The 13,363-nt window shown below is 42.7% G+C and overlaps 1 protein-coding gene across 1 annotated transcript in view; it reads left to right on the top strand.

Annotated features, from left to right (window-relative positions):
• The window catches only part of LOC138743563 (integrin-linked kinase-associated serine/threonine phosphatase 2C-like), a 29,071-nt gene extending 18,523 nt beyond the window's left edge, over nt 1-10,548 (top strand). Inside the window, exons 4-5 of the mRNA XM_069899066.1 lie at nt 375-456; nt 2,820-10,548. Coding sequence (XP_069755167.1) covers nt 375-456; nt 2,820-2,960 — 223 coding nt within the window. The 3' untranslated portion in view covers nt 2,961-10,548. The remainder of the gene's footprint in view (nt 1-374; nt 457-2,819) is intronic.
• The last annotated feature ends 2,815 nt before the right edge of the window (nt 10,549-13,363 follow it).

The raw sequence follows: 13,363 nt of genomic DNA, 5'->3' as shown, positions 1-13,363 counted from the left end.
TGTGACAGCACAATGCTGATAATTTAGCCATGGCTGTTTCACATTGATTAGATTGTACATGGAGAAAATTCCAGTTCAAATTACAAGGGGCAAGGGATGAGAAGTAATTGAAGAAGTGGAGGAGATAGACTAGGTTTTGGTTTAAGGATATAGTCCCTCATCAGAAATTCAAGTTGATATTTTTCCTAGTCATTTTATTTCTAAATGTAACTATATTGTTTAACAAGGAATGTTAAATCTATTTAATTCCAAAGCATGTTTATTACCACATTTAGTAAAACTGTCAAATTCTGTGTCATTAAATATATGAGACATTGAAAGAGGAAAATGTATTAATGGAAGTATTTTTTTGTAATGCCGTACCTTCCTTCTAGGTTCATTCTCCTGGCTTGTGATGGATTATTCAAAGTCTTCTCCCCAGAAGAAGCCATCCTCTTTGTTACAGCAATACTCGAGGTACAGATATTTAGACATACAGTACGGTTACAGGCTCTTCAGGCCCACGAACCTGTGCCACCCAATTGACCTACATTTTGCAGGGTGGGAGGTACCTGGAGTACCCGGAGTAAACCCACAGAGATACTGGAAGAATGTACAAGCTCCTTACATACAGCACCAGATTGGATCCCAGGTTGCTAGCACTGGAACAGCATTGCACTAAGTGCTACGCTAATCATGCTGTCCTGGGCACAAATTAATTTGTTCCCTCTTAGTAACTTTTTTTGGACTCAAATGCTATTTCTCATACTGAACTTTGATCTTTTGTTAAATGTGGGATGTACTGCTTAACCTATTACATCCTCTACTCTCCTAGGAAGTAGGTTTCCAACACTCCCAATGCACCATTACATCATTCTGATGAGTATCTAGTCTCTACCAATACTAGCAATTTTCCTTTCCCCCATTGCATAAGAATACTTGAAGGAGGTCAGTCAGCCTCTTTTGCATGCTCTCATTGAACATGATCATGGTTGATCAATTTTCCTTAGTGATGCTTTTCTACACTTCAGTCACCTCCGTCGAATCTTTGCCCACGGGCTTCATGAAGGTAGAAAAACACAAAATGCTGGAGAAACTCAGTTAAGTTACCTTTGCTACATAAAGGACACTGACCAGCTGAGTTTCTCCAGCATTTTGTGTTTTTAACCATAGTGTGTACAGATTTTTGTGATTTGCTTCATAAAGGTAGAGTCTGCAGTAAGATTATGCTTTCTGCCTGCTATCCACCCTCCTGACTCTGTGCCCTGTGATCCTGGACTTGGGGCTGGTGACTAACGTAGTTAACTGTAACTTGGAGTGTAGGCAAGGGAAGAAATAGGTCTTTGTCCAAGCTGGATGATAGTGTGTAGGTAAGTGAGAATCCTATATTCCACTGATATCAATGTAGATGAAAACCAAGCACCATGCAATTATCTCCCTTCCTCCCTATTAAAAAATCAATTTTTATTGCAATAAAAATCAACCATGGGCAGCACGGTTGGTGTAGCGGTTAGCGCAATGCCTTTACAGCGCCAGCAATCGGGACTGGACTGGGGTTCGAGTCCTGCACTGTCTGTAAGGAGTTTGTACAATCTCCTCGTGTCTGTGTGGGTTTTCCCCGGGGGACTCTAGTTTTCTCCCACCGTTCTAAACGTACTGGGGAGGGTGTAGGTAAATTGGGTGTAATTGGACGGCACAGACTCATGGACCGAAATTGCCAGCTATTTGATTATTCTGGCAAGTATTAGGGGATGGTGTATTTGAGTTGTTAGGGGTCAGTCTTTGGAAGTAAAATCGAAATGAAACAGCAAACATAACCAGTGCCAACCTCTTGTTTTTATTTATTTTTAGATCTTTGGATTTGTAGCTAAATTGTGTGAAGCCTTGACTTTCAATAACTTCAACATGAGCCAAAGGACTTCAAATGTCCAGAATTATTTTCCGTCCCAGTCCACCACAGCCTCATTTCAGTTTTGTCACCTTCCCATTCAGTGGCTGCCTCTTGCAGAAGTTAGACCATAGACCATAAGCCATAGGAGTAGAAATAGGCTGTTCAGCCCAGCAAGTCTCTCCCGCCATTCAATCATGAGCTGATCCATTTTCCCACACAACTCCACTGCCCGGCTTTCTCAGCATGACCTTTGATACCCTGGCTAATTAAGAGCATATTGATCTTTATCTTAAATACACCCGATGACCTGGCCTGACGTCTCAGATCTAAGTGGACGCCCTTCAATCCTAAAGTTGTGCCCTCTTGTCTTTCACTCTCTCGCTATTTACTTCTCCTCTGTCCATACCTTTCAACATTCAAAACCTTTAAATAACATCTCCTTCATTCTCCCAAATTCCAATGAATACAGGCTTTCAAATACTCCTCAAATGATAACCATTTCATTCAAGGAATCATCCCAGTGAACAACCCTTTCTTAAATGAGGAGTCCAAAACTGCTCACAATACTCTGAGTGAGGTCTCACCAGTGCCTTATAAATCCTCAGCATGACATCCTGCTCTTATATTCTGTTCTTCTGGGATTGAACGCCAGCATCGCATTTGCCTTCTTCACCTCTCATCCAAGTCTACCTTCAGGCTATCCTTCACGAGGGCTCCCAGGATTCTTTGCATTAGGTTCTTTCAATTTTTCTCCACATTTAAAAATTAGTGCATCCACCAAAGGTTGAGAGGAACTTATTCATACTTATGGATTGCAAGATACTTGCCATTAGCTCCAAGCTGGACTACCTTCTGGAGAAAGTTTAGTCAAGAGCTTGTCTGAGTTGGCTATAAATTATTATAGTGTTTATAAAGTATATTTTTAGTGACGTGGTTTCATCATCCACAGGATGAGTCTATCACAGCAAGGATGGGAAAAACTTCCCAGGATGTGCATTTTGAGGCTGCCTGTAACAGACTGGCCAATGAGTCTGTACGCCGTGGCTCTGCTGACAATGTCACCATCATTTTGGTAGCTATTGGACACTAGCTGCCGAGGAACTCTCTTCACTTTGAAGGTCCTGTAAATGATCACAGGTGACCAGAAGGGACTGACAATCCCAAAAAGGAAAAAAACTAAACAAACTCAGGCCACTCAAGAAACCTATCTCGATCTTCCTGTATGTCATCCTGTTAGACCACTTACCAACATTCCGACATGCAAACCACCATGCACTAGCTGCATATCTATTGACTCACAACTCTGCTTAGCAAGATTGTCCCCCATGAAATAACTACACAGAAGCTTTAAACTAATCTTGGACCATCCACGTTCCGAGTGACACATGGTAAAGCTGATCTCCCAGAATTTAACTGGTCTCAAATAGCGCTATTGATAGACTTGCAAAATATAATGTGGCCACCCTCTCCAGATCAGAGACTTTAATGTTACCTAGATTGCAATTTGCAAGGGTTGAATTTTCTGCCTTCATGTTGTTATTGTCACTGTTTGTTCATATTTATGCTGCTGTTGAGGACTGTGTGTTTTAATTAGATTATAGACTACCAGCCCCCCCACATCTCCATCGGGCACACAAAACTCAAAACGGTCAACCAGTTTATCTATCTCGGCTGCACCATTTCATCAGATGCAAGGATCGACAACGAGATAGACAACAGACTCGCCAAGGCAAATAGCACCTTTGGAAGACTACACAAAAGAGTCTGGAAAAACAACAAACTGAAAAACCTCACAAAGATAAGCGTATACAGAGCCGTTGTCATACCCACACTCCTGTTCGGCTCCGAATCTTGGGTCCTATACCGGCATCACCTACGGCTCCTAGAACGCTTCCACCAGCGTTGTCTCCGCTGCATCCTCAACATTCACTGGAGCGCTTTCATCCCTAACGTCGAAGTACTCGAGATGGCAGAGGCCGACAGCATCGAGTCCACGCTGCTGAAGATCCAGCTGCGCTGGGTGGGTCACGTCTCCAGAATGGAAGACCATCGCCTTCCCAAGATAGTGTTATATGGTGAGCTCTCCACTGGCCACCGTGACAGAGGTGCACCAAAGAAAAGGTACAAGGACTGCCTAAAGAAATCTCTTGGTGCCTGCCACATTGACCACCGCCAGTGGGCTGATATCGCCTCAAACCGTGCATCTTGGCGCCTCACAGTTCGGCAGGCAGCAACCTCCTTTGAAGAAGAACGCAGAGCCCACCTCACTGACAAAAGGCAAAGGAGGAAAAACCCAACACCCAACCCCAACCAACCAATTTTCCCCTGCAACTGCTGCAACCGTGCCTGCCTGTCCCGCATCGGACTTGTCAGCCACAAACGAGCCTGCAGCTGACGTGGACATTTACCCCCTCCATAAATCTTCGTCCGCGAAGCCAAGCCAAAGATGGATGGATAGATAAAGTCAATTCTTTTGCAAATGAATGATATCTGGTGATTTTCCAGTCTACTTGCTACCGCTTGTGGAAGCATCTTTCAGAATGCTGCTCATGCCTGATTTACATTCATTCAAGATTCAATTTATTATCATAGTTATAAAACAGTGTCACATTACATGAAATTTCTTTTTGCCTGCTGCAAGACGTACATGTTCGCCAACGGCAGAAATTACCTAATCACCTTTTTTAGTCAGAGAGAAGCAAAAGAGAGTGTTTCCCCCCACCACCCTCAGAGTCCTAGACTTTAGGGAAGTGGAGGATTGGAATTGAATGCCAAGTGTTCGTGGATTCTCCTCCAGCGCTTCCACAGCCACACAGAGTCTTGTCCAAATCATTGGTGACCCGAACTCCAGTTACGAATCTCTGACCCAGTCAGGGACCCTTCAGCGCCCTTGGTACCTCCTCGCACCCTAGTTCCGATACCTGGTACCCCTCCAGCCAGTTTTGAGCCAGTCTCCTGACAGCCATCTCCAGCAGCACCAAGGGTTCCTCACCTTGAGCCGCCAGCAGCCTGCCGCATGCACTGGTCCCTCAGCCGCAGAGCCCCCTCACTGGTTCGCCACCATGGTCACCATCCCTGCAGGTCATCTCCTCCACTTCTCCCTCTCAGAAGGGATGTGATCTTCCCATCCTCTGGTGCCCTGCTCCAATCCTCCTCTTCCCCAACTTCTGCAGCCCTTCATGGCTGCTGCCGATTAATAGGTACTGCCATCTTGGACGCAAACCTGCCATCATGGGGTTTCAACTAAAACTACTGTCAGCTCCTTCAATAGGCTGTTCAAAGCCTGTGCAGAGCTAACGGCAGTCGACTGGGAGCCTGGACCCTGTGGGAGCACTGCATCTCCGATTCCCGCGGTTTCACACCAGTGCTGCTGCTACATCGGGTCTGGCAGCACTCTTCATTCCAGATAGGACAATATCACCCTCGAAAGGGTTATGTAATCCACCACTGATAAAAGCATGCAGCTCAGTGGCCTGGAGATCCCTTCTATTCGAAAGGCCAAGTGCTCAGCTTGACTGTACAGGAAAGCTGGACAGTGTTCATTAGCTGTGAAACCTTAGTCATTAGATTTGCCTTATGTGTATAAGATTTATGGAGAGTAAATATTTCAAGCCGGCCACTCTAAATCTATGCCAGGAATAACCAAAAGAAACTGATTGAGTGAAACCAGCTGGAAGAGTCAAGGCTTCAGTATGACTGAAGCATAGTCCATTTTTAAATCAAGTCTCATTGTAATCCTCTTGTTTGAGCACTGAGTACAAGTTTCCAATGGGAATATTAACATCTCAAATATGATTCCTTGTGTGGAATTTTCTCCAAAATATATGTGGAATTATCGAGAAGATATATGAGTACAGGGCTGTGACTTGGGGGTTAAAACTGTTCCAGTTTGGTTCCATGCAAACCTTCAAAGCAAAAGGCCATCAAGAGACTGGACTCAACGGATGACATCGGATAGTACCTCTCTTTGGTTCTGTGTTCTCCATCGTCTAATAGAACACATCATACCTACGTGTCAAATACTTAAAAGCATTTTTAAAAAGATCATTATACCTTCTCTCCAAGTTAGCAATTAATGTAGTTAAATCCTTCACCATTTGATTCATCTAAATGATGATTGACCCTCTTTCAGTCCTTGATTTTAAAGAGTCTGTGGACATGAATGTGCATGGTACAAAGGAAGCAATAATTTAAGACCATTTCTGAGGCTATTGGTGGGTAAGAATATGGAATTAGAGTAATTATCTGCATGTTGTCTACTCAACCATAATACCAGCATGTCACAGGTCCACGAACTGGCATCATGTAAATCAGTAGACAGCTCTCACTTCTGCCCGCCTTTGCTGATTGTCATTTTTGGAAAATAAAGTATAAAACTTTTCCTGTTTGGATTCACATGGCTGCCCTTTAGACATAATTTCAGAATAGCTCCATATCCATACAGTAGATACTTATCCGGGAGTTGCTCCAAACTATTAGTTAACTATTTATTTTAAGGAATGATCAGATTTCAAAATTAATTGCGAGACCTGGAGTCTTTGGCACAAGGACTGCATTTTTTTTTCTGAATGGAGGACAAGAGCTGAAGCATCTTCTTGTTACAGCAAGATTTCTCCGTTCAAAGTACTGTCTGATGTGCGAGAGTTGCTTTGCAAAAGCTGGAGCAGTGGATTCTGGAGCTGAAGCCCAGACCTCTTCCCAAATTTTATTGCATACTGTTTGATTCTCGTGCAAACCTTCGCGTGGTATTGGATGTTCCACAATATCATGAATTGTGCCTGAGATTTTTTTTTGGGACGATCTCTGTTTAAGGAATTTATTGAGAATCTGAATGCAAAAGGAGGTTGTATTTCTGACATGTATGAACAGTGTTCTCAGGTGTACAATTTATTGTTATGAGAAAACCACAGATGAAATATGCTATAATGTACTGGAGAAGAGAGACAACGTGTAAGAATATACGCTAGTGTTCAATAACACACTGAAATGAAATCTGGCCACCCACAAAAGCCTCCAGCTCATCTTAAAATCTGTAAAATGCCAACATCATCCGAAACCTCTTGGTCTATCCAAAACCATTTTCAAATGTGTGGAGTGCTTGTAGTTGTATTCAGAGGTGATGATCAATTTGATCTAAATAGGTGATCATCAATGGTGTCATCTCATGAAGGAGGTGGCTATGTTGAAGGCTATTGTACCCAAGGATTTGCAAGATTTTGGGCATGACCCTTTTCTTCCACTTGCCCTTCATGTTCCTCATCCTGCCTTTTTGATAAAGGTAAGGAGTGTAAACACTTCCATGCTACCAAATCTTTGGAAAAACTTTGGCCAGTAGAATGGGTACAATTGACAAAACTATCGAAATGTTGGCACTGCTGTAAGATTTTGATCCACTATATGGAAAATAAGAAGTCATCTCTAAAAGGAATATAAATCCATATTTGATGATGCCTCACCATCCCCAAGATTGCAGCCTATCATCTATCTCAGTGGTTCGCAACCTTTTTCTTTCCCCTCACATCCCACTTTAAGTAATCCCTATGCCATCGGTGCTCTGATTAGTAAGGGATCGCTTAAGGTGGGATGTGGGTGGAAGGAAAAAGTTTGTAAACCACTGATTTAATCATATCTAATTGACTCGTTATGTGCACGATTTCAAAACTCCAAAGGAAATGGGCCAATGACAAGTTTTCTCAAGCAGAATATTTCAGTAACAATTGGGTTTAGAGCAGAGATTCTCAACCTTCCCTTTCCACTCACATCCCACCTTAAGCAATCCCTTACTAATCACAGAGCACCGATGGCATCAGGATTACTTAAAATGGGATGTGAGTGGAAAGAAAAAGGTTGAGAACCACTTCTATCATCATCTGAGTTTTTGGGTGGGTTTTCGAAGAGCTTTATGTTATATTTATGTTATATATTTAGTTTATTTTGCATCCAATGATGTTGTGCTATTAATTTTGCATTGTTGGTTCAAAGATTCATGGTGTTTGGTAAGAAAAGCAGCTCTGTAATCAGGCCCACTCCAGCTGTGAAGATTGCTTAATTCTATTACCTGATTAGCAGCACAAAAGGATCTTAATTGTGATGCTCTCCAGCTCAGTTTAGAGGTGATTGCTTTTCTGTCTGCCTTTTTATATGTGCTGTCTGCTCTTCTTCATTTGACTGAGTACCATAGTGAGTACCATAGTGCTCATCCACTCAGAGGTGAGGTTTACAAAATTATGAGGGGAGTAGACAGAATAAATGCGAATAGGCTCTTTCCACTCAGAGAGTGGAAACTTGTGGAACAAGTTGCCATCTGATGTGGTAAATGTAGGCTCACAGGTTTTAAGAATAAATTGGATAGATACACGGATGGGAGAGGTCTGGAGGGTTATGGAACGGGTGCTGGTCGTGGGACCAGCAGTGTGATGTTTCAGCACTGACTAGGAAGGCTGAATGGCTGTTTTCTGTGCTGCAGTTTCCTATGGTTCTATGAAGGTAAAGGGGTCACATGTTTCCCAGACCTAAACCAAGAAATCGGAGGTCCTAAGTTTTCTTTTGAGGTTTGACTCAGAAACATTGAAATTGACAGACTGGGATGCCATGCCATTGCAAAATCTGTCTATTGAGCCATTTTTGCATTCTGACTTGCATGCAAAAATACAAATCTATTACACCATGGCACCCACCCACACATCCAATGCAATTGTGACATATAATTGAAATATCTGAAGATTTCCAACACGTAGGTGCCACATTGTCTCCTTAGAAAAGTTTAAGCAGCTATTTAGGCACTTCTGTAGGTTTTTGCTATTTAGGCCTTGCTACTTAAAAGAATGATTTGCTAAAACACCCCGTGTCAGATCACAATCCATATATTTGCTGTGAGAATGGAGCAGATATTCTCCACCATGTCAGGGGATGAAGCAATGCTCTTTGTGTTTGTCTATGCTCCCATTGGACACATGCAGAGGTCTTGTATAGCCTTGTTTGTCCAAATGCCTGGGACTATGTAATTTGTAACAGGAGCTCTGACACATTTATCAATTGATCAGAAGCAGGTAATCTATCCACCACCAAAAGAGATTATTTCAAAATTGTCCATCTTTGTCGAGTCAGTCATGAAGTCTAGAAACAGGCCCCTTTGGCCAAACTTGCCCACACTGACCAAAATATCCCACCTGCCTTCATTTGCCTATATCCTTCTCAACTTATCCTATTCATGGATCCATCCAAATTTTTCTTAAGCATCATCTCTGGCGCTCACTGCCATCTGTGTAAAAAAAAAGTTAGCCCTTCGATTCTTGTTAAGTCTCTTCCCCCTCACCTTAAACCTATGTCCTAGGAATCAGAATTTATTGCCATGAACAAGTCACAAGATGTGTTGTTTTGTGGCAGCATCACAGTGCAAACATTCATATAAACCAGCTTACAAAAATAAATAAAAATAGTGCACGAAAAGTCAAGGTAAGGCAGTGTCTGTGTTCATTGATTATTCATGAATCTGATGGCAGTGGGGAAGAAGCTGTCCTTGTGCTGCTGAGTGCTCATTTCAGGCTCCTGTACCTTTTCCCTGATGGTAGCAGAGTGAAGAGGGCATGGCCTGGGTGGTGGGGTCTTTGAGGATAGAGGCTGCTTTCTTAAGACACCGCCTCCTGTACGTGTCCTTGATGGGGTGAAGTCTGGTGCCTGTGATGTCGCAGCCGAGTTTTAAAACTCTGGTGTGTTTTTTTTCTTGTCCTGTGAGTTGGTGTCTCCATACCAGGCAGTGATGCAACCAGCGAGAATGCTCTCCACAGTACACCTGTAGAAGTTTTAGAGTTTTCAGTGTCATACCGAATCTCCTCAAACACCTCACAAAGTATAGTTGCAGGCGAGGTTTCTTAGTGATTACATTATTCAACTCCCATTTTAGTAAAATGGGATTATCACTGTAAGGGATAGTATAGACAGGAGGAACTGAATGGTCACATTTAACATTTCACACAAGCACCATCATAATACGAGTCACAGCCCAGCGACGATTTGATACATTGGAAGAAATGAGGGCAGGTTTGTCACAGTCTGTTCTAGATTTGATAAATTTGCAAAGACACCGTGATTGTGCAGGGAGAACCGTTCTGACCATGGAGAGAAAACAACTTTTTGAAGCAGCTCTTGTGACCAGCCATTTTGTGGAATTCAGAGCAAAACAAGCTCTGTGAATGACTGGGCCTTTTCAGTGGATTGACCTGTGCCAGGAGGATCTTTTGGGAAGCAAAGTGCTTCATTTTGATTCTGATTAACAGTGAAGGTCACTTGGTGAGATCGGTGCCAGGGTCTTGGAAGCTTCATGGAGGACGCCCAGTTCGAGTCTTGCCTACAGAAGGACCAGGAGTGTTTTGACCACAGCTTGTGTGGATGGACATTTCTTCAAAGGCAACGCAAGGAGAATTCGTGAGTCTGTAGGAGCCACAACTCCAGTCTCCCCATCAGTTCATCATTTATTCTGGACATTAAATTTCAAAGGCCTACACTTCAACAGGGAATGTGAATGACTGAACTTTGAAGTAATTTTCTAAATTTTGGCCTGGACTGTAATGGTTTTGATATCACACACACAGACACACCTACCTGTCCATAGTTGGGGACAGGTTTATTGTTGAGGATAGTTTTAGAGTTAGAAATAAAATTAGTGTTTTAAATTTAAACACTGTCTGGTTCATTGTCTATTCCTGCTCGTTACGTGCTGTCGTAACAGCATCCACATGGAGGCTTGGAAATGTTGACACCCAGGAATTTGAAGTTCTTGATCCTCTCCATTACTGAGCCCTCAATGAGGACTGGTTCCTATTCTGACTTCCTCTTAAGGTCCACTAACTTTTTTTAATTATTAAGTATTTTCAATCAACATGGAGTTACAAACCAAACAAAATCAAAGAAACATCACGGATATATACAGTAAAATACTGGAACCAATCTCCATGTTGGTGTACAAAGAAGGAAGAATCAATATTATCACAATTATCAAATTTTTCTCTATTGTTTATAATACAAAATTACACACCGTGCCAATCCTTCAAAGAAAAGTAGGAGGCAGAAAAAAAGAGAAAGACCCCTCTCCCCCAAAAGGAAAAAAAAGGGGTAATTCTCCCTTATGATGTAACAAAATCATCTGTTTTCCAAAGCATTGATTAAATATAGATGAAACATTATGTCATTCATCCAGAGCTACTTCCTCCCTTAAGGGATAAATGTCTTGACATAGACATCACTAGGGATACCGGAGATAGTGGTATTGGAGACGGGAGGGGCGAATCATCAAAGGTAAACCCCCTGTATATCTTAAATACAGGTTCTGTATTCTTAAAAACATGTCAAAACTATTTCTGAGGTTGTAAGTTATCTCCATGGGAACACAACTATGCATTTCTGACTTCCAGTGGGTCACTCAATTGGGAATCAGATTTCCCAGTAATGGTTATGCATTTCCTGGCCACCATAAAGCAAGTTTAACAAACTTCAACTGATATTTTGAAAGCCTCGTTTTAGGTCTTATATCTGGTAATTTCCCTAATAAAAACGATTCTGGCACCTGAGGGTATCGAATTCCGGAGATTCCCAGATCTTTTCAGAAGGATCTCACCTTAGGGCATGACCAGGTCGAATGTAAAAAGGTCCCTGTTTCTTGACCGCATCGAAAACATAAATTGGAGAATTCAGATTTCAATGCATTTAATCGTTGCGAGCCAGGTACAAAAAATGTCTTTGCCCAATTTACCTACACCCCCCCATCCCCATACATTTATTTTTAATGGTGGGAGGAAACCAGAGCTCCGAGAGAAAACCCACGCAGATATGGGGAGGACATACAAACTCCTTACAAACAGCGTGGGATTCAGACCCAGATCTGATCCTGATCGCTGATGCTGAAAAGGCATTGGGCTAACCACTACGCAAACCATGCCACCCAATGGTAGATGTTATTGCTACTGGGGGTAGTCGTTGAGGCCGCTCACACAGCTCTTCTTGGGCACTGGGATAATCGATGCCCTTTTGAAGCAGGTGGGGACCTTTGACTCCAGCAATGAGAGATTGAAAATGTCCGTGAACACTCTGGCTAGTTGGTTGGCACAGAATTTCAGTACCTTGCCAGGTACACCATCAGTGCCTGGCACCTTACAAGGGTTCACCATGGTTACTGATTTTCAGTACTCTGGGCAAAATACTCTGTGTTCCCCCGATCTATTCCTCTCTAGGTATATACTTGATCCTGCACCTTATACCTGCTCCATATCTCCTATTTGCTCTGGGCGAGAGCCTGCATTTCCCTCATCATCCAAGCTTCCCCACACTTGCAAATTTGACCCTTCACTTTAACAGGAAAATGCACATCCTGGACTCTTGTCAACACATTATTTTCCTAACATTCTTCTTCCTTTAGACAACCTGTTTCAATTAACGAGCTAATTCTTGTACCTTCAAAGTCAGCCTTGCCCCAATTCCAAATTTTAACTCATGGTCTTGCCCTGTCCCCCTCCATAACTTAATCTTATAGAACAATGGTCACTAGTTCCCAAAAGTTCATCAATGAAAGCTTAATCTGCTTGCCCTTCCCAATATCCCAAGACTAAATTAAGTATTACCCTCTCCCTCGTGGGACCTTCAACATATTATTGCTGGAGGAAACTTGCCTGAACACATTTGATCATTCCACCTTTTCTAAACCTTTCACACTATGATTTTCCAATTCAATATTTGGAAAGTTAAAGTGCTCCACTATGATTACCTTATTTGACCTACAGCTGACAACAATCTTCCAGCATATTTGATCCTCGACATACTGTTGACTATTTTGAGGCCTGTTGTATACTCCCATCATGCCGATGTACCTTTCTTGTTCCTCAGCTCGACCCATACAGTTTCACTAGCCCACCTGTTATTTCTGACCACTGCCATGACTCTCTTCTTAACCAAACATGTAACATCCCCTCCCACTTCTTCCCCCTCTGCAGCACCTGTACCCTGGATTCTTGAGTCTTCAGTCCTGCCCCTCTCATAACCAATGGTTCCACATTCCAGTCACATGTGTTTATACATTCCTCATTTCAGCCCATTTACCCAACGAGCCTCCATCATTAAGATACACAATTTAATCCCTGCTTCTCCCTGCTTTTCTCTTGCCCACTGAACTTTCTCTTATCACCCTCCAGACCATATTCTAACCTCTCACCTGCCTCTATCCTGGGATCCCACCCCCCCCCCCACCCCCCAAGCAAGCTCATTAAAACCCATTCATGTAGCACCAGTGAATCTGCCAGGATGAATGTTCTTCTCCAGTTCAAATGCAACACGTTCCTCTTGGACAAAAACCTGAATCCCAACCCACTCCACCAGATCCTAAGCCATGAAGTTATCTGGTCTACCTCTCTAGCATTTGGCACCAGGAGTAATCCATCGATCACTACCCATGAGCTCCTGCTTCTCAACGTTTTACTGAACTGTCTATCCTCATCCCTTACTCTC

Source organism: Narcine bancroftii, chromosome 9 (genome assembly GCF_036971445.1).
Source record: "Narcine bancroftii isolate sNarBan1 chromosome 9, sNarBan1.hap1, whole genome shotgun sequence".
NCBI classification, from domain to species: domain Eukaryota; kingdom Metazoa; phylum Chordata; class Chondrichthyes; order Torpediniformes; family Narcinidae; genus Narcine; species Narcine bancroftii.
This window is presented reverse-complemented; position numbering and strand designations above follow the sequence as displayed.